The 20,975-nt window shown below is 49.9% G+C and overlaps 1 protein-coding gene and 1 long non-coding RNA gene across 8 annotated transcripts in view; both read right to left on the bottom strand.

Moving 5' to 3' along the window:
- Window positions 1–356: 356 nt before the first annotated feature.
- On the bottom strand, window positions 357–7,491 carry LOC138225306 (uncharacterized). Its single transcript, XR_011183838.1, has 3 exons — window positions 6,965–7,491; window positions 1,602–1,678; window positions 357–630 (listed from the first exon to the last, which is right to left on the bottom strand). It is a non-coding gene; the product is annotated as an uncharacterized lncRNA (long non-coding RNA).
- Window positions 7,492–8,244: 753 nt separating this feature from the next.
- mef2d (myocyte enhancer factor 2d) overlaps window positions 8,245–20,975 on the bottom strand; it is a 75,761-nt gene continuing 63,030 nt past the window's right edge. For 5 of the 7 annotated variants that reach the window (XM_069185213.1, XM_069185210.1, XM_069185214.1 and 2 more), the window contains 2 exons: window positions 18,190–18,240; window positions 8,245–13,569 (listed from right to left, as the gene is read on the bottom strand). In XM_069185213.1, coding sequence (XP_069041314.1) covers window positions 13,209–13,569; window positions 18,190–18,240 — 412 coding nt within the window. In that variant the 3' untranslated portion in view covers window positions 8,245–13,208. The remainder of the gene's footprint in view (window positions 13,570–18,189; window positions 18,241–20,975) is intronic. The other 2 variants (XM_069185215.1, XM_069185216.1) reach the window with 1 other exon arrangement.

The raw sequence follows: 20,975 nt of genomic DNA on the forward strand, positions 1-20,975 counted from the left end.
CTTTTCAGCGCCGGTTATCTTAAAGGCCCAGCGAGTGAGCGAGCCAGCGAGTTCTGCGTGGGGGGCCCACACACGGAGCCTGGCCGGAGGCCCAGCGTTTCTGAGCGCAAACACAGGAACCACGGAGCCCAGCCAGCCGACGCTCCGCAGCTGGCCGGCCATATAAGGACAGAGACGGCCGGTTTGAGCGGAATAATACACGCGGTGGGGGGGGCAAAGGGTGACTTCACATCCCGGCCACCCCCTCCTCCTTTCCTTTCGTTATTCATCTGTAAGGTCTGCAGAACAATGCCTGTTATTCGGGGAGTGCGCTCGTCTCCTTAAACCGTTTTAAGAACGGAGTCAGCAGCCACTCACCCGCGTGGCTCCCGGCCCGGCCGCCGCGGCCAGGAAGTGGCGAGTCGCTCGCTGGGCTGGCGGGGAGAAGAGAGACGCTTCTGTCAGGCTGCTCTTTTTCTCGTCCTCTGGTCGCTGAATCATACGGGCCTTTTCTTCAACGCCGAAAAGTCGTATAACCCGTTGTGGAAGCTACATCCAGGAAGCATCATCCAGGTGGGGCTGCACACTGCTGGTGGTGGAGGGGATCCCCATGACCTGTGCAGCGCTTGGAGTGGAGTGTCCTGGAAAGTGCTATAGAAGTGTAAGCAATTATTCATTAATTAGATGGAATGAAGAAGGAAAAAACAGCTGCCAACGTCTTAAAATGTTACGAACCACGGACTCATGAAACAAGGAGCAGGAAATAACTAGTAACATAATTAAAGACCGCCTGGTAGACAAACACCATACCCGTCTCTAAAACTACCATTGTCCTGCAGTGGTGCTGTGGTCAGCATTGCTGTCCCACACCTCTGCTGTCCTGGGCCCGATTCCTGGGGTGCTGTCTGTGTGGAGTTTGCATGTTCTGCCCTTCTTCATGTGGATTTTCTCCAGGGGCTCTGGTCTCCTTGATAATTGGAGATTAATCGTCTCTTGGGAAAATTGGCCCTGGTGTGAGTGTGTGTGTGTCTGCTTGCACTGCGATGGCCTGGCGTTCTGTCCAGGCTGTAGCCTGCCTTGTGCCCATTGCTTGGTGGGATAGACTCTGGTTCCCCTGTGACCCACAAGTGGAAGACCTGTGTCTGCAGGAAAATGGATGGATGATTCCCAGTCCTGGTCCTGGAGGGCCAGTCAGTGTGTCTGCAGGAGTGTCCAGTCCTGATCCTAGAGGGCTGGTCAGTGTGTCCAGTCCTGGTCCTAGAGGGCTGGTCAGTGTGTTTGGAGGAGTGTCCAGTCCCTAGTTAAAATGGATTTATTGGCTAATTCAGTTTCTCTTCAATTAGCCAATTAAGAATTTGTATAGCTCTTAATATGTGATCAATTGATAAACCCACTAATTCACAACCCACTAATCAGCGCAGCATTCAAACCAATTACCAAGCTCATTTGGCTTTCTAAGAACTGGAAGCAATTAAAAAAATGGCCTCAAACAGAATACTGAGATAATTTAAGGGCCTTTTTGAAACCAAAAACACAAAACAAAAATACAACTGTCTGTCTGCCTCCAGACTCCAGACCCAGGATTGAAAACCCCTGGTGTGACTGCATGGACTTCAGCAGACCTTCTCCAGGACGTCTTCAGTCCAGCCCTCAGCATCCACAATCCAGCAGGTGTTTTATGGTCTTCAGTAGCTGGAGGCTGTGGAGAAAGGAGACATGGGTCAAGTAAAACCTGACATGGATTCACACACCTCCCTGCAGAAGGACTGGATTCAGCTTAAGGAGACACGTAAAACCCAGCTGGATTCCAGATACTGTGGAATGGAGTTGCAGACCTGTCTGGTGCATCTGGTGCCCAGTGTAGAATTCCAGTCTTTTCCTAACAGCAGGCCAGGAATGGAAAGCAATGGAGCCCTGTGGGTTTTCAAGGTGCTTTTTAAGTAGTAACTGGGGAAGACATAATAATATTAATAATAATAATAATAATAATAATAATAATAATAATAATAATAATAATTGTTCCCAGAAATGGTAAAGGCCAGGGGTTAAATTTGGCCAGGACAAATAGGGGACAAGTCAATGTCTTATTCAAACAATTGGTTGAATTAAAGAATTACAGGTCACAGGTGGGAGGGAAATCATGGGCTCCTGTGGTTGTTGAGGTCATCGCTGCAGGAGGCAGCTGGCAGCTCTAGCCGACTCTCATCCTCATCCTCACGTGCGATCCGGGTCCTGGGAGAGCCAGTGCAGGCTTTCATTCCAGCTCGGCTCTGAAGGCCAGTGGGAGCCATGCAACAGCCTCTCCCACCTCTGCGAGACCTGCTGCTCTGAAGTGACCTAGAAAACCCAGAGACCCGCTGGCCGTCCCAAACCTGGACTCTGTGGCCTCTCTCTCTGTGTAAGAGAGCTCCGGCAGGCCGCGGTATTTTTAAAAGAGGCATGAATGGAAAAGCAGCTGCTCATTCCAACCCATCCTTACACCTGCTCCCTCCATCCTTCTCCCTAGCCAAACCGGAATCAAGTCATGCCCATTGTGGGAGGTGATAAGAGCCCTGCACAGACTCCACTGATGCAATCCCTTGCAACACGGCGCTATCGCCAGCCTGCTGCGGTCGGGAACCTATTTTTACAAGCAGTCCAAACAATATTTAAATCTCGGAGCCTACGCTCCTGGGGGAGGGCAGGATTAAAAAAAAAACGTGAACAGAAATCCTTCCTTTGCACATGGAATGCAGGTTGGATTTCACTCAGATGTGAGGGGGATCAGCCTTCCCTGCTGGAGAGCCCTGAAAGCCACCAATCCACAAGCAGCAGAAAGAGACACACAGTGCAATAGTTACAAGCAGTTCTGATTGTTTTCCCTCTTCAGCTGGGTAGGTTATTCTTACAGACGCACTGGAGTTTCTGCTCTCCAGTCAGGCTGTGTCGAGGAGGTGCGCGCATTAAACCTCACTCAGACACCAGCCTGATTGTATATGCAGGAGAAGTGCTTGGGAGCATTTTCAATCTGGCTAGGAGGTCCAGCGCTTCAGGTAACATGATGATAGCATAGCTTTACAAAGGGGGGGTCTTAGTTCCTGGCAACCCCACATGTTCCCAACACCCCCAGATCCCACTATTTCTTCACCACCACCCTTCCTTGCTGGGGCATGAGACCTGGAGGGCTGGTGTATCTATAGTAATTCTGTCCTGTTGTACTGGATCAGCTCAGCACTGGCTTAGCTGGACCAGTTTTAACAGCTTCTCTGCTTTAGAGAGACAGAAACCCAGCAGGACCAGGATTAGGGTCCCTTCACTGAAAGATTCAGAAACACTACAGCCATAGAGAGCAGTGGAGAGGAGCTGGATAAGCCCCCTGCCACACTGCCCCTGTGCCAGTTTGTGTCTGGGCTGCTGGGGGGGGGGGGGGGATGTGACTCTGACAGTTGGTTGCCCACAGTGTCAGCTGGCAGTGTCAGCTGCTGCCTTTTGTCATGTCCAGCCAGTGAGCTCATGTCTGAGACAGAGGGGAGAGGGGAGGTGAACCCACAGAGGAGTGTGCACTGGCCTCTCAGCTGCGTCTCAGCCCTGTCCCGGGTGCTGAAATTCCCGAGCAGACCGCACCCCACCACAGTAGCACCTGTGTCCCCCAGCCTCGAACGGATCAAGAAGAGAGCTTGTCAAGAACAATCTGTCATCCGCAGACGGCTCTACACATGCAGCATGTACATATATAGACGTACAGGAGCTGCAGAAGTAACAGAACAGATGCAATTAAGCACAAAGGGTGGAGATATAGAGAGAAATCGAAAGAAAGATCTTCTCGGGTCAAGACGAGTCCGTCGCTGTCCAGCTTGAACCCGAGCCCTCGTGTCAGCTCAAAACTTTGGCACTCATCGGCACCAGTGACGTCTTGTGGTGGGTGGTTGAAAATGTTAACCACCTAATATCACTACGTAAAGAAACAAAATTGTTTCTACTGCCCATCTGCCCACTTCTTTCAATTCAGGCTTGCCAGGATTCTGCAGGCACGGACGCCGGCTAGGGTGTACATCCCTGCCAGGACACCAGTCCATCACCGGGCAGAGAGACACACACGCGCGCTCACACCAGGGCCAATTAACCCACCCGCATGGTCTTTAGACTGTGGGAGGAGACCCACGAGAACATGCAAACTCCACACAGATGGAACACCCAAACTCTGCGCCATACCCCAAGAATTGAATTCAGGACCCCACAGCTGTGAGTCTGTGCCACAGCTGCGCCACCGCGCCGCCCAGACTGTTTCTTTACTCAGGATGTCCCCTACTGGTGATCTTGCTTTTTGATCATTCAAAAAACAAACATCCAACATAGGACAGAAAATACAGGGAACTACAACATGGAGAGCCCCTCCTGGCACAGAGTGAAGATAAAACAGACTGCAGGACTGTGAACAAGCGGGGGGGGGGCACTTCTTTACACAAAGGGTGGTGGGAGTGTGGAACAAACTAACCAGCTAAATTGTTGAAGCCAATACCCTGACTTCTTTAATACACAGCAGGAGGACATCCTGGGATCAATTCACTTCTGACGACCGAACGGGCCTGGTGAGCACATGGCCTCCTTCTCCTCTGGCTGTCTGGCGGCGTCCCCGGGGATCTCCTTCCCAGACTGCTGGCCATGGACATTTGGAGCTGCCGGAGCTGCTGGGGGAATTCGGGCAGGCACCTCCGGGTTCGAGTTCATCTCCCGGGATCGCTCAGCTGTCGCCGAAAGACCGCAAGCCCCTGTTGTGTCCGCCCCTCCCCCCCCCTTCTTTAAAAAAAAGGGAGACACACAGTGTCGTCAGTCCCTTTCTTACCCGGGGATGAAGTCAGTGCGGTGACCATGGCCTTCTATATTAAGGTCCGCTCACAAAGCCCTGCATTGACAGCACAGCCGAAGCGTACAATTAAGTCAAACACAGCCATTAACCCCGGCTGGCAGCAGGCAGAGGGCACTTAAATATCTGTCTCGTAACCACTTCTAATCACGAGGCCTCTGTGCTCCCGGTCAGCTCCGGGGTGAGGTCAACACTTCAGAATTAACCCGCATGAGCTGCTGCTGCCGGACTCGTGCCCTGTAGTGCGTGGGGGGTTTATTCTAACCTTCCTGGGCTGCCGTACCGTATTGTCTCGCCTTTTGGCTTTTGCTTAACTAACCCCCTCCTCCAGGTCCAGACCCCGCAGCGTCAGTGACGGGAGACAAGAAGGAAGGAAAGAGGGCAGAGGAGGAGGATGAGGGGGCAGAAGGCGGAAGGGGGGATGAATTTGGGCTGGAGGAGAAGCTCCGAAGGAGGAGGAGAGACACCGACAACCCGACAAAGGGAGACGGAAAGAGAGCAGAGCCGCAGAAGAGCGACGCGGAAGAAAGTGAGGAGAGAGGGGCGCCACCTGCTTGCTTCCCAATTTGGGGGGGGGGGGGAGAAGACAGCGGACTGACACCCCCCTCCCTCTCCATGTCAATCCCCTCTTTCAACAGCCCTCGGCCTGAAAGACGGCATTCCTCTCTCCTTCCTCCAGCACAGGCCGGGTTGTGCGCTCGCCTCGCACAGATCTCCTTCCATCGGCTTTCCCCGTCCTCGGCGCGTGTTCCTGAGGGCCGGGGGCTGGGAGCTCTAGCCTGATAATAGAGCTCCACACACACACAGATATACCCTGATTCCCACGCAACATCACCAACACGCGTCGATACACAACTCTCTCTCACACACACACACACACCCCTCGGTGGGACACTGCACGCCTCAGACAAGCGCTTTCCAGTTTCTCACAAAACACCAGTTTCTCACTCATTCCCGCAGGATGAGATCACGGTGAAGTCACCCCCCCACCACCTCCCGCTTCCTCTCAGAGTCGCGGAGCTTGGAAGTTCGCCACGGCTCGGCTCGGCTGGCTCGGAGAACTGGGGTCTCCGGCGCACAGAAAACCAGTTCCACCATAAACCCGTACTGCTCACACCCATGCCCATAAAAACTAGATGAATACATAAGAAATAAATGAACGGTTCTGTCTGTGTCTCCTCCACAACCACGCCGTCACTCGCTAGACCCGACTTCGTACTTCGTTTAAAACAAACGAAGGTTCTGACAGCAGCTTTCGGAAAATCAAAAGTGCGCTTTGCTCTGGGGGGAAGGACAATGCAAACGAAAATCAGTCTTTTGGCGGTTTAAAAACTGGGATGAAATACGTGACACGGATGGGCTCCGGGGGGGTGAGATCTGTCCTCCAAGTTCAGGAATCGTGAAAGAAGGGGTGGAGGTTGTAGAAGGAAGGATTGCTTTCGCCGAGTTCGGTCTTTAACGTGGCGCCATATCGCCATCTTGTGGACATGGGGCGAAGCTACACTCTAACACACATGGAGCTCAGAACACATTGAATCGTTGATTTCTTTCATGTTGAACCCGATCTAATTTGGACTTAGGAATTTTTGTCACAAACTCCTTTAGGTAATCAATCACCTCTCTTACACAAAAGTGTAGAAAAGCTCCTCCGCTGTGCTGGGGAAAGCTCTTTCTAAACAAAAAGGTCATTCCAGTTGCAAACTACTTGCAAGAGAGATTACGTAGGGAAATTAATAAGTCTGCTAAGGCCAATATGGTTTTGAAACGTCATCATGTAGTGTGTGTGTGTGCAGTTGCTACGTCAAGTAAAGCATTTCTCACAGCCTCCCAATACAGATCAGCTCCTGCACGACTGGCCTGCTGCTCCGCCGATCCGTCCGTTACCCGACCCGCCAGCGTGCGCATTGATCTTGGGGCGGGCAGGGGGCGACAGTCCACAGTCCTCTTGGTCCAGACCGGCCCTGTGCCTCAGCAGGGAGAGCCCCTAGCACACGGAGGTCAGCGGCTGGACATGGCGGACACGCGTTTCGGCCCCTCTGCCTCACGCAGGCTAGGCGAGCGCTCTGTTCGCGGCGAGGCTCCAGGCTGCAGGTGTCGACAGGACTCTCCCGCGCCCGAGCAACCATGACGTCCGCCACCTACCTTCTGCAACATTTCGTTTCGCCTTCAAAAAGCCGGAGATTTCCAGTCCAGGTCTTCGGCCGAACCCCAGTGGGCACCCGGTTTTTAAACGGCCATGACATCGCCAGTTCCCAGTTTGACAGCTGAACTATCCGCCCGTCTTCTGAGCGCCCATCCCGGCAAGCAGTGGGCGCAAGGCGGCGTACAGCCCGGAGTTCAAACCGCTGAAATAAGCAGGCGATTTTAACGGACGCGCATTGCTGCTAGCAAGATAACAAAAAAAAAAATCCTGAATTATCTCGAACTAACGATAAAATGATCCCTCAATTGCGAGATAGCATTGATCTATGGAGTGTACGAGCTATGTGCTACATCGTGTAATGACTGAAGCAGGTAGAAGCTGGAGCTGTGCTTTGCGCTGCAGAATGCTCACGGACTCGCTTTCCACTGGGGGTTCGTCCTAATGAAATGTTGGTTTGTACCTAATGTGAACACACTCATTCAGGCCATGAGGACAAGTCGCACTTGTAATCTATCCACCAGGTGGGGCTGCACATTGGTGGTGGTGGAGGGGAGTCCCCATTACCTGTAAAGCGCTTTGAGTGGATGTCCAGAAAAGCGCTATATAAGTGTAAGCAATTATTATTAAGAAAAAGCGTGCTGTGGAATGGATGCCGGTGCTTCAAACTGGAGTTGGCTAATGCTCATGTAGCGATTGTCTGACTGTTGCGCGATGGCGTGAAGTACGGGCCAATGTGATTTCTCGTTATTAAGCATAAATCCGGATTTTTCTTTTCCGTGATGGCAGCCATACGCTTCCGTAATTTACCAACAGTTCATCAATAGTAAGCGTCCCACCTCTTAGAAGCTGGACGGGGAGACCCGTGTGCACGCTGATGCCCAGAACAGAGAACTGCGTGCTAACGCGAGAGCCGAGAAAGGCGCGGCAGACTCCAAACACGTGACAGCGACGGAGCACGTCATAGGTGTATCCCCCGCCGACAAGAGAAGAAAGGGAACGCGGCGTTTCTGCTGTGGGGCCTTCTTCGGGCGTGAGCCGTGGAAGTCTCTTGAGTGTTACTCGGGGTGGTGTCGGAGTCAAGGGAAAAGGTGTTCCGAAGAAGGCCCCACAGCCGAAACGTTGCGTTTCCTTTCGTCTCCTTTCAGCACAGGAATAAACCTTTAACTTGTTCCTTTGCGGCCAACTGGAACATGTTACAGTAATGTCGCCCCAACGATTCCCAGCGCACGCCAACCTGCCCGCCAGGCGCGGGAAACAGACGAAAGAAAAAAGATCCACAATTGTTTTTCTTTTTTAAGTCAACTTGTCTATTTAATATATAAAATACGGTAAAACATACGCAAAAAGGGAAAGGTTCAAGGAACAAATGGATACTTTGGTACAATAACAAACACTTTTTTTTTGTAAAAGCAGTATAGAATTTTTAATAACATATCAGTGCATACTTTGTTTATGAAAATATACACAAATTGTATATCATTCTCCAAAAACAACAGGAAAAAAAAACATTTTAAATTTTTTTATACAACAAAACTCAGAAGCAGACTAGCCGAACACAATATATTAGCTATAATTTTCTTCTTTTTAAACTTTTTTTCAGCTACATTTTTTAAACTTTTGAGGTTTATATTTTTTGTAATACGTTTAATTTTTTTTTAAATGTTGATTATCCGTTTGCTTGTTTTCAACCCATGCATTTACATTTTTAAGTCATAGTTGTGTTTTCTGGTCAGAAATAAATTAAGTCATTTTTCAACTTTATTCCGTATTTACGTATTTTACATTTCCACTAAAAATTGCAGCATTGAACTGGTAGTTCTTATAATGTCTTGAATGTTTTCCTCCATTATGTCATATTTACTAACATTATTATAATCGCTTTATTTTTTAATAATAAACCGTGCAATTTTAGCGACACCCCTTTTGAAGAAAAAAAAAACAAAAGAAAACAGAAAAAATATAATATTTATATATATTTATATATAATAAAATAAAATCAAAAAATCAAATAAGACGGCTACCCTACACGAAACGGCAGAAAATAAAATAATCGCTTCTCTTCAGTAATAATAATAAAAAAAATGAACAACAGAACTGTCACCAGCACAAATTAACACTAGAAAATGAGTGATATTCTAAAAACGTCGTTTTACACCGTTAACAGGGGCGTAGGTTTAACTTTTAAGATTGTCGTTCAGATAGATTACATCGATTTTCCAGATACTTCTGTACTCGAAGAAGAAACAATATCAGAGCTCTATACAAGAAAAATCGCTAACGCCGGTGCTGAAAGTGACACATAATGATAGCGCGGCTCTATCAACGAGTGAGCGAGTGTTGAACCGACCAGCTCTGTGTCCTGATCGAAGGAAAAGGCAGAGAAAAACCGCACTGAACTTATGGATGCCTGCGAGGGGGTCTTGGCGCATGACCGTTCCTTACTTTACTTTACCGCCATTTCTGCCACCGTTTGGCGCGCATTTCAGGCGGAAGTGTTCGCGTCGTGTGCTCACTCTGCCGGTCACAATTCCCCAGTTCTGCAATAGCGCCCCCCTTCTCCAATTGAGTAATTTGCGTCACCGCCGCCGTCAGAAACAGAAAATGAACAGAGCCCCCCTCAAATCGGGGCAAACCCCCCCCAAAAAAAATAAAAACTGCTGTTTGTCATCGAGTTCGCCCACCCTCGCGACCTCCTGTAATCTGCCTTGCCTCGTTCCTCTGATGTTTCTAACGAAATCGCCCCGCGCCTTGAATAAGCTTCAGCTCAACCTGCGGGACAGCTTATTAACGATGCGCAGGAAGTGAATCGGGGGTAGCCAATCGACGTTGCACGAGCTGTCACCTGTGTGCCACGCCGAATTGGCTCCCCTCGGCACTTCCTGAGAAGTCTTCTGGGACGCCGTAGCACTCAAGGCCGCCGAGAAACGACTCCGGAACATCGGACAGAACGCGGGTTACAGAAAGCTCAGGCACGTTAAGGAACAAGCAGACAAGAAGAGCAGAGGGTACCACTTTGGCTCGTTTGAGGGCCTCCAGAAGGTCATCGAAAGCAAAGTGGTCGTCTCTCTAGCAGCAAACTACCGTCTGCACGGTTCATTCCCGACCGACCAGGTTAACTGCTGCGCGGCAGGAGTCGGGGACGTGACGTCAGTGTGGACAGAGGCGGTGCGGAGCAGGGGAACAGGGAGTTCGGATCCGGCAGCGAGCAAGAGAAGGAACGTCGTGCCCTGCCTTTCCACGCCTGAGGAATCGCCACCCCCACGCGGGGGGGGCTCAGATTTTTTTTAAGAGAGGGCCGGGATTTTTTCTTTCTCTGTTCGAAAATCCAGCGCTGACCTGAAACCACCTCCGCCCACTGGGGAAAAGCGGACTCCACAGTTTCTAGAACCTACCCTTGAAATCTGCCGAGGGACGGAAACACCTTGTGGGCTCCAGATTCTGGGAAATTCAAGTTTACTCGTACGCCTGAACGAGGCGGCTGGCCCGATGCCATTTCTGCTTTTGTCATCTCAGCAGGAGAAGGAATTGGGTCTTTGAAAGGGACACTAAACAATTTTCGGAACTACCTCTGGATGTGGGGAAAACCCCAGATAAACATCAATGACAGTTTACCCATAATTTGCAGTTTGGTGTATATTCTGTATCCTCTGTTCTTGCTGCTGGCAGGAAATGTGCTAGAGGAAGGAAATTTGAGTTGCACAAGCCTAGAGACAGAATGCACTGGCAGTGTGGGCAAAGGTACCATGAAACACTCCTCTCGGGGCAACTCACACAGTGAGCCTTACTGTATTTTATTTTAATACAGCACATTTTATAAGCCAATGACAGGCCACCAACCATTAGCATCTTCAGATTTTTAAAAACTGAAAATACCTTAAAGGGTAGTGTTAAGATGTCAGTACTGGCTTATTTCTCATGAAATTGCCAACAATGCTATTTTTAAAACGCAGGCCTGAGAGGAGAACGTTGTGGTACATTCATTACTTCTGTGAAGCACTGTGCACTCCAACATGTGCAAACTCATTTATCTTCCCACCTGACACTTCCTCTCCTTACGCTGAGAGATGCTATGCCCCTAACTAACAGTCGCCTACGCTGGGTGCACTCTACACATCCTGCAGGACAGGAAGTTCAGTATTAGCCAATGTCAGGAAGAGACCTCATACATGTCACGCCCAGTCTGGCCAGCAGGGGTCAGCCACTACGACATTATAATTAGATAATGCAAAACAGGGTAGTATGGGGGTGAAAAACTGGCTATATGGCCTATAAAATAAAATCTAATTCAAGGAGTGGCCAAGAGGTGGCGCACAAGAGACAGGGGGTGGGGGTGGACGAATGCCCTCCTGCACAGGCATGGAGACGGATTTGGAGGGAGCCCCAAGATGCTGAAAGACCCCCCCCCCCTCCGGCTTTCGAAAATGGATGCAAGTTGCTTTCCAGCTTCCTACCTGTCATGTGATCACAAGGTCAAGGGTCATGTGACCAATACATTACCCCCCCCAGCTGATGCCACCACAGCCCTGCTTGCATCTTTGCCCATAACATCTTACACATATATTTATATATATACATAAATATATAGACAGATCCACTGAGAATCAACACCATTGACGTTTCTAGGGATGTCCTGCAAAATATATGAGAATATATAAATACAAATCCCTATTGTCTATTTCTGCCCACATTTCACACATTTTTATTCCTTTTAAAAACCTATGTAGTTTCAATGCCTTCTAGAACCTTAAAAATACCCCCCCCCCCCGGACAGAAACGCTAAGCTGTCTGTACAGGAACAACGAACACACACCTGCGTATGTACACCGCTCCTCGCTCGCACCCCCCACCTCACAATTCAAGCTTTTTCAATTACGAACAGAAAAGTTACTGGATCATCTGACTCAAGTTCACCTGATTTCAGCAGCCACGTGACACAATATAAACGTCTGAGCGAGGGGAGAGCTGCTCCAGCTACGGCACCGAGAGCCAAGAATTTCGCACAACTATTGCAGCAGCTGTTCCTTTCAGTTCTGGCGATTTTTCTTTTTTCTCCACCCCATCAAAAAAAAACGTGACGAGGCTGGCGCATCGCGCCGCCCGCCTAGTGCGCTTTATATTGTATGTCACGGCTTGCTTCCCGTTTTCAGCATGGTTGTCGGGTTTCGCTGCGCCCCTCCCCAAAAACAAAACAAAACTGGAAGGGATCAAATGTTCTACCGAAAATGTAGGGGGAAACAATATAGGATCCGTCGCGACTCGAGCGATTAGAAGTGGGCTTAGTCCTCTCTGTACCTCCACGGCCGGCACTTTGCAAACTGGCCGGCCGGGGTTTCTCCAGAGGGGCGGCTGCCGGTGCGTCCGGGACTGCCTGAACTCACCCGGCTTGACCGCGGCGACAGGCGACAGGCGAGGCGCGCAGAAGCCGCCGCAGAGCTTTTCGACTTGTCGACCCACCGCGCAAGTTGTTGGGTTTTTTGTATTTATTTTGGAGCCGAAACACCGGCGAGTTAAGTGCAAGAGGCGAGACTGCAAAAGGGATCTCGGGTCCTCTCGTGCGGGGCTGCGAGCGCCTCCGGTGGGCGCGAGGGGGCGGGGGGGGCTCGGGGTCTGGTTCGTGAGACGCGCGAGCCATCGCATCTATAAAAATAAACAAACAAAAAAAAACACGCGTGTCTACCCCTCCCACTGCCACGCCATCCCGTCTCCGCCCAGGAAAATCACGCGGGTCGGGCCGCCCTCTCGCGAAGACCCGAAACAGACCCGGAGGACCCTCTCGAGGAGCAAAACCGCCCCCCCCCTCCCCTCTCTAAACGCAGGCCGGGAGGCGCCCCGAGCGGCCTTCCGTCTCCACCGGGCCGGAAAAACACCAAAACAACCCAACTCGGGAAACACACCGGCCTGCCGCTCGCACCCGGAGCTCATCTCCCGAACCCGTGTTTCCACTAGGTGGAGACACCAGTGCTTCTCTCTTCCTTTCCGGGGGGCGTTTTGCGCCAACCCACAGCCCTGACTTTGCGCGCACAGCAAACACGCTCACGGAGGCCGGACCGCGACGGCTCAGGCCGGGCTGGTTCTGAGCATGAGCGGGTTCGGGCGGTTTGGGGACTCGGACCCTCAAGCCCTGCCCTCTTGCCCCTGGGCGGAGGGGGTGGAGTTGGGGCAGCCCGTGGCGCGGGGGGGGGGCAGCAGTGGGGGAGGGGTGGGGGGAGGGGAGGAGGTCAGCGAGGGGGAGCGGGGGGGACGTTATGTGACCCAGGCGTCCAGTCTCATGCGCTTGACGCTGGCGCCCTCCTGCTCGGGCTCGCCGGCGGGCCGCAGCAGGGCCATGCCGGGGCCGAAGCCGGGGTCCGGCTGGCGGGACTGGGCGTCGTCGCGGTCGCTGCCCTCGTAGGAGCTGCCGTTGCTGCTCAGGCTGTCGACGGGCGAGCGGCCCGTGGGCTCCAGCCGCAGGGCGCCGGGGTAGGGGGCGGCGGCCAGCACGGCGCCCGCCGAGGAGCAGGGCGTGCTGCGGTCGCGGTTCGGGGAGACGGGCTCCGACTTGATGCTGATGCTGGGGTTGGTGTTGACGGTCAGCGTGGCGCTCTGAGGTATGTGGCTGGCAGGCCTGGAGGTGTGGGGGGGGGGGAGAGAGAAAGAGAGACAAGAAACACGCCTTCGTTATTGTCAGTCTCGTTTTTCTGTGTCCGTCTCACATTCTCATATCTTATACAGGAGTTTCCTTTCAAAAATCTCAAACAGGCATTTTACATTTCTGCATGACACATAAATAAAGGGGGGAGGGGGGGATACGTATCATGGCTTCGTGCTGTCCTGATGGGGTTCAGAGCCCTGTGCGACAGGAAAATGCTTCCCCCACAACACTTCCTCCCCATCATCTGCAACGCGTCCTACTGTGTCACTTGCTTTCCATCATTCATGCTGTTCAGACACGCATTTCCAGCAATTACTCCTGCTCTCCCGAGAATAACAAAGTGCAGAGAACGCATAATAGAGGAGGCGTGGGTCACAAAACAGTTTGGGATGGAATCTGTAAGGAAATATCCAGGACCACTGCTGCTGAAGTTAGGGATGGCGCATGAAACAAACAGCTGGGTCTGAAACAATATTCTCCGGGTCCGAGTCCCAGGATTCTCTGCATTAACAACAATAGGTTCAGAAAATAAAAAACTGTCTCCAAAATCAAGCACAGGAAGGTCATTAAACGTCTGACGTTTCTGGAGTTAAGGTCTAACAGGCAGACAAAGCAGAGGTGCACAGCACTGCTAGCTTGGACTAGGAGGTAGCCATTTGGCCCCGTCTCCTGCAGGGGGCAGTGTTTTCAGTTCAGCCCCCGCCAGCGGGGCCTCACAAGGCTAGCCTGCAATGGAGCATGGGATAGCGTCTGAGCCCTCCTCACGCTGCACGGCCCCGTGGGATACACAAACAGTGATCTGGGAGGGCTGGCCTGCTGAGCCCAGAATGGGTCGGACTCCACACGCAGATCACAAACGCATGCTTCCAAAGCCGTCTGACAGCCAGCTAACACACGTGTGTCGAGGGCCTTAGGAGGGAGCACACAACTCCCTGACACACAACGAACTGACAAAATATAAAGGTGGAACTCTATCGGCCAACGTTTAGTTTACCACACAACTGCACAATTCCAGACACTCTCCTACTCTACACTACTGTACATTACCGACACCACAATTCTACAATACATCTGCTGGCAGTGCCAACCACAGGTGGCGTATGACTTATGACTTACAATCTACTGTCCTAAGTGAAACCCTAGTCCAGATATGTCCTTTAACCAGAGACACACAAACTGCGAGCTGGTGTGTGGGGAGCGTACTGGGCGCACTATGGCTGCTGTTGCATCATCCAGGTGGGGCTGCACGCTGGTGGTGGTGGAGGGGATCCCCAATTCGGGTAAAGAGGTTTGAGAGGAGTGTCCAGGAAAGTGCTATATAAAAGTGTAAGCAATTATTATTAAACTACACTACACACTATGCAGGAGGTCTATGTATACGGCACTGTTGTCAGCCCACTGTATATGGGATTTAATTAGCGCAGAACGGTACCTCTGCATTCACAGCTAATTCCAGCTCTCATCAGGTGATGAGAGATGCCAGTAGCCCCTGACAGCTCAAATGTACTGGCTAGTAAATTTATACAGAGCTTGACTAGTCCGGGGAAGAGCTCCTTTCTTTTGCTGCTGGAGAGCCACAGTCCTGCAGGGCTTCCGAGTACGGAACGCAATGGAAATAATGACTCGTTTCGGAAATGCACGCAATTAAGGGCAATCAAGTCCATCATTGATTCAATTAAGTCATGAAGAGCTCTGACATAATGGAAAGTAGAGGAGCCGGTGGCTCAGAATCACGAGTCTAGTGGTAATGTTATGATTTCAAATGAGAGGTACCAGCAACTTAACCACTTCACTGAAACTAAATGAGAAGGCCCAGTCAGGAACTTGATCAAACACAGGAGTCTTCAGATCCTCTAAAGCCTGCAGAATAACGGTCTAGCTGCAGAAGTCTCTCTCGAGAGACCACCTCCTCACCATCCTGGAGGGTCCCTTACTTTGTTGAAAAGTAGTCTGCGCCAATAATCTAAAGGAATGCTGTAGGGACTGTCCTACTCTTGACAGGCTGAAAGAACTCAGCCCTGTCAGTCTTGAACAGAGAAGACTACGAGGAGACAAGATACCAATATTCAGCATCCTCCAGGGCACTGGTAAAATCAACCCAGCAGACGTCTTCAAAATGAGCAGTCAAAGAAAACCCAGATGGCACAAGTGGGATACTGTGTGGAAGTGCTTTTAAAACTAAGAAAAGAGGCACCTTTTTACACAAAGGGGTGGTGGGAGTGTGGAACAAACTGCCCAGTCATGTTGTTGAAGCCGATTCTCTGGCTTCTTTCAAGAAACTGCAAGATGAGATCCTGAGACCAATTAACTATTTACTACCAAGTGGGCTAGACATGCCTAATGGCCTCCTCTCGCTTGTCACGTTGCTTATATTCATCATAAAGTGGGGCTTGTGAACAGTGATATCCTTCCCATGCATCACTTATTTGATTTGGAGAATCTGTTTGTGTTTGTATTTAATGCTGGAATGGTAAGGCCAGGCCTAAGAGTGATCTAACAGAGGAGAATTAATATTGCAGGGCAAACATCTTCCCGAAAACGGAAGAACAGCAGAATACATGTTTAAAAAAAAACTTCCTCCTGGCTCCCGGTGACCTCTGCTGGCACATTACAGCAACACACACCACTGCACAATAAAGCCAGTAGGCACAATCGAGGCTGGAGATCGGGGGGGCCAGATCTGTGTATCTGAGTCTCTGCATGCAAGCACACACACTCATTTGTTAATTTCCTCCATACTGCATCAAAAAGAGACACTTCATTTGTTAATTTCCTCCATACTGCATCAAAAAGAGACACTTCAAAGCACGTTAGGAAGTTTTCATTCATTCTGCACATTGGGACTCTTTAAAGGGGTAGTCAGTGAACAGACTGACTCAGGCAAAGCACAGCCCATCTCCCTTCTTTTTCTCATCCTGCATGACAGGTTCTCTCCATGCAGCAGGGAAGTTTTCATTTTCGAAGGGACACTACAACTGGGAATACATCACAGAATATTACTGATCGGTGGGCTGAAGCCATTATGCATCAGTGAGCTGCTCCTCCTTAACTTTGAACACATCTTACAAATATATGTATTTATATGAATGAGTACACATTCCAAAAAGCTCGGCTGCATTTTATAACAACTTCTGCCAAATTCAGTAGAATTGTCAGGATAATCAGTGCTTGTGGCAATGGATACCAGAATTCTGCTGTCAGACCCTAGGCCAGGCCACCAGATATTACCAAGGTGGTCTGCGCAAAATTAAATTGTGTTTGGCAGTTGGTAATTGTGCTACGCCTGCTGATTTTAAAATCGCAGAGCTTCCTGTCTCTCTGTGCGTATACCTTCCTGTCAGTTTGCATTGTCAAATGGTTTTGGCAGCTGAGAGATTGAAGCTTCAGGAGGGTAATCGCCCTCCTCTTCCTCTCAGAACTGTCCCGGACCCCTTCTGAGCAGCGCCATAGCAACTGGTCACCCTGAGCAATGCCTTAGTGGTGGCTTCTGCATTCGCTGCGCTGACTGACAACTGAAAACTGACCCCCCGCCCCCCTCTGGTTGACTGAAGAAATGCAGCTGGGGATACCTTACAGCGTTGCACAATGGCGGGCTGCTGTACGGCACCAATTTGCTTCCCCAGTGCTGGCCCTGTGAATATCAGGGGCATCAGGAGGGTTATCTAGTGAGATGGCGTGGCAAATTGGATTGTAGCAAGTGACAGGAAATGATACCATGCGAGAACACAGCAGGATACAGGCAAGATCCGAGGGACTAGCTGAAGTGGGTAGCTCCTTCAGGGCGGGCCACTTCTGCTGTTGTTATACGTTGAGTTTCTCTACGGACCTGCCCGTGACTGGGTATTACTTTTTGAAGCCCACAAAAGACACAGCTGGTGGAAGGACACAGCCGTGCTAGTCAGGGTCACAAGTAATCTGGACTAAACAGTACTGGATTGATCCTCAGTGAGAGAATTACCTCCATCAAGGCCACCAACAGTAACACAACAGTAACACTGCGCCTTTGCCATAATGGAATGGCTGCTCACTTAACTGTTATTGTGATGAGAATAAAGACGACGCTACCCCTTCGTCTTGAGGAGCACCAGTCCAGCAAGATTTTCCCTCAGTTGGTCACTCTTAAATCAGTTTCTAAAAACTACAGTAGTTCAATAATGGAAATTTGGAATACTCCATTCAGGGATTCGCCTCTAGGTGAAACAGAAATAGACCCAGGAAATCTTTCATCTCCTCTGCAGGGCCGTACTGAATTCTCTGTTGGGGATGTTTGTCTGTATTTGTTGTAGTGCGTTGTGGACTCTGCAGTAAAACACATTTCCCCCAGGGGAGAAAAGAAGCTTGAACTGAACTGAACTGAAGCTGAAATTGAAATCATCTCGCTTGCCCTAAACCTTTAACAATAAGTCAATTCGGGGTAATCACTAAATGCTTAAAAAAAAAACAACGGTTCTCTAAGTCCAGGACTGGGAGTACGCTGATATAGCGAGACCTCAATTCTCTAGTGCAAACTGGATCCAGAGTGAGCCCTCTGTGTGGACTACCCCTTTAAAAAAGTCCTCCAAACTTAGCAAAGATGGAAAAGGAGTACAGTACCAGAAGACACCCTCTTCCCTCCCCAACAGTAAATTTGATTGAGATGTCATACTGTTGAGAAAAATGAGCAGTTTTAACACCAGAGACAGAGAGACAGAGAGACAGAGAGAGGGAGGGGGGGGCAGGGGGCAGGGGGCAGGTGGCATGATGGATAAACTTTTAGCAGAAGAAAACGGCGACCATCCTCAGAAGCACACAAATATCACTGCATGTTAAAAGACATCAAGCCCTCCTGCAATTCCTCTGGCTTTTCATTTTGCACACAAGTGGTCAAGACATCTTTTCTGAAATGGGTCATACATGACAGGACTAAAGGAACAGTGTCCCAATACTGTCCTAATCTGTGCCTTCATTTTGGCTTACAAAACTGAGGAAGATTTTTCAGAAAAACAGAAAAATCCCAATTATAAATATCTAATCAGAATGATCTATACACACTTTGAAACCTACCACTAGTTTTGGAATGGGAGAGCTTTTCAAGCTTCAGTGCACAGCACTGTAGTAGTGGGGTTCAGAGCACAGCATTTACCTCAGCATTTCCACCAGCTGGGGGACTGCTGAAGCACCATGCACATGTGTCGTCATTAGGTTCTGAACCCAATGTCGCTGGGAATTAATAGCATATTGTTGCTGCAGGCATTTATGTTCCATGCTGAGCTGACCCAAAGCAACCCAGTCACAACTCTTGAGGTCCTACTGCAACTGAAATAATGACTGGTGAGTCCTTGTCTCTAAGTCAGGACCACATCTGCGCAGATAGCCATGCCAGAGAAACAGCGTAACCACGGACGACAGGGGGCGCCGTCCGGGAGAGGAACGCCAGCATAGCACAGTGAGAGGGACACAGACGCTCCCCCCTCAGGTTCATTGCTTACAGCAGCACCCCACCCAAATAAAGAAGCGTGCAGCAGAGCGATCCATTCGAAACGACAGGACGACCAGGAGGGCAGCGATCTGGCAACACTGAACACACTGATAGACAGCACAGAGTTTTGCAACCAGACCCTTTAATGCACCGGTAAACCCGCGCTCTGCAATCGTGCAGGACTACCCCCTCATAATGTGGGAGCTGGGGTCCAGAAGTGGGGAATCACGCTATTGTGTTCTGTGTCAGTTTTGGCGTTTACATTCCTGAAATTATTTATAATCAATGAATAGACTGCGTCATAGAAACCACTATTCCCCCATCTCAATATTTAACGTCATGTTTTTCTAAATGTTTAACTGAACACCGCTGTCATTTCAATTGTGTTTACAAAAAAAGGGTGGGTTCTTGACAAAAGTCTAAATTAAAAATGCATGTACACATGTCAGAAAGGAACAGGCCCACTGATATTGGAAAACACCACAAGGCTCACATGATATTCCAGACAGTTTCAGTCTGGCACATGCATTCAAGAACAATTAATTATGACCTGTGTTTTTGCCCCATTTACAAAAGAAGATACAGCACTGAATTAAAAAAAAAGTTTGACAGATGATGATGTAGCTCCATGATCTGAAAATTTTAATTTCCCCCAACACAGCTCATGCCTTTTATTACTGTCACGAGCTCCGCCATACTTGCTGTACAATCAGGTTGATCGATTAACAGCGTTACAAATTTCTCTGCCTGTGCTCGCAGTACTGTGTGGGACGTTTCATGGAAATTCCAACAGAAATCAGGCAGATAAAAGTCTAATTCACTCCTTAGCATAGTGCTTTGAGATCCTTGAACAGCTCAGTTAGGGGGTCCTGTTGCTATTGTCTTTTTTTTATGCCCAGTTCACGTTTCAGCTTCTAACCATTACACCCAGTTTCATCGTTAACAGAGAAAGACTTTTTGGTCCTGATGGCTGCTGGGCTGATCTGCTGATCTGGGACGATGCAGTCCAGCTGCATTATGGGGGAAAGGGGAGCCGCAACTTTCCAGCCTTATCAGACTCCACACGGCAAAGGGCTGCATTGGAACGGGCTCCCGCTGTGCGCACATGTGTTGCGTGTGAGTGCGTGTGAGTGCGTGTGAGTGCGTGTGAGTGCGTGTGAGTGCGTGTGAGTGCGTGTGAGTGCGTGTGCACCTGACAGACGGGCGGCAAGCCACAATACAAAACACTGCTTTGGACAAAACACAGCGGACAGTTTTGAGCGCAAGAGGCGACCGGGAGCCGACACACAACGAAAAGGCCCAGTGGCTCGCCAGCAACGCAGAACACTTTTCTCTCGTCCCGAGGCGGGTCAGAAACAGCAGCAAGCGCTAAGCGAAGCCACGACTAAACCGATCTGCAGGTTTGAAGAACAGAGTATTGACAGGACCAGCCTGGACACAGAGGTGCTGCTTGACACAACACCTAGCAGAAAAGGAAGGAGACACAAACACAGCAGTATCGGGGGGCTGAGGTCTGGCGGATCATGCGTGGGCTGAAGGGGATTGCTCATGCAAAAGGCTGATGTAGACAATACAGTGTGCAAGTAGTGCATGAAGAATTATTAGGGGTTAGAGGGACAAATAATTTTAACAACAAGCTCTCTAACAAAGGAGAGGTCTAGAGGCCTGATAATGACAGTTTTTGGTAGCCCTGTGCAACATTAATCTACATCCCCCTTCCCATACAAGTCCCATACTTTTCCAGGCAATTTGTTTCAGATGCTTAACAGAAGCAATTTTGTATTGTATGCAAGACAGATTTCATTACCATTCGCAAAATGCAAACGGAGATCAACGCATGCACCAGGACAGGCAACACTCCCTGCCTCTCCAGCTACACACATCCATAAGAACAGACCAAGAACAACATACACTTAGCAAA

This window comes from Lepisosteus oculatus, chromosome 27 (assembly GCF_040954835.1).
Source record: "Lepisosteus oculatus isolate fLepOcu1 chromosome 27, fLepOcu1.hap2, whole genome shotgun sequence".
Lineage (NCBI taxonomy): Eukaryota > Metazoa > Chordata > Actinopteri > Semionotiformes > Lepisosteidae > Lepisosteus > Lepisosteus oculatus.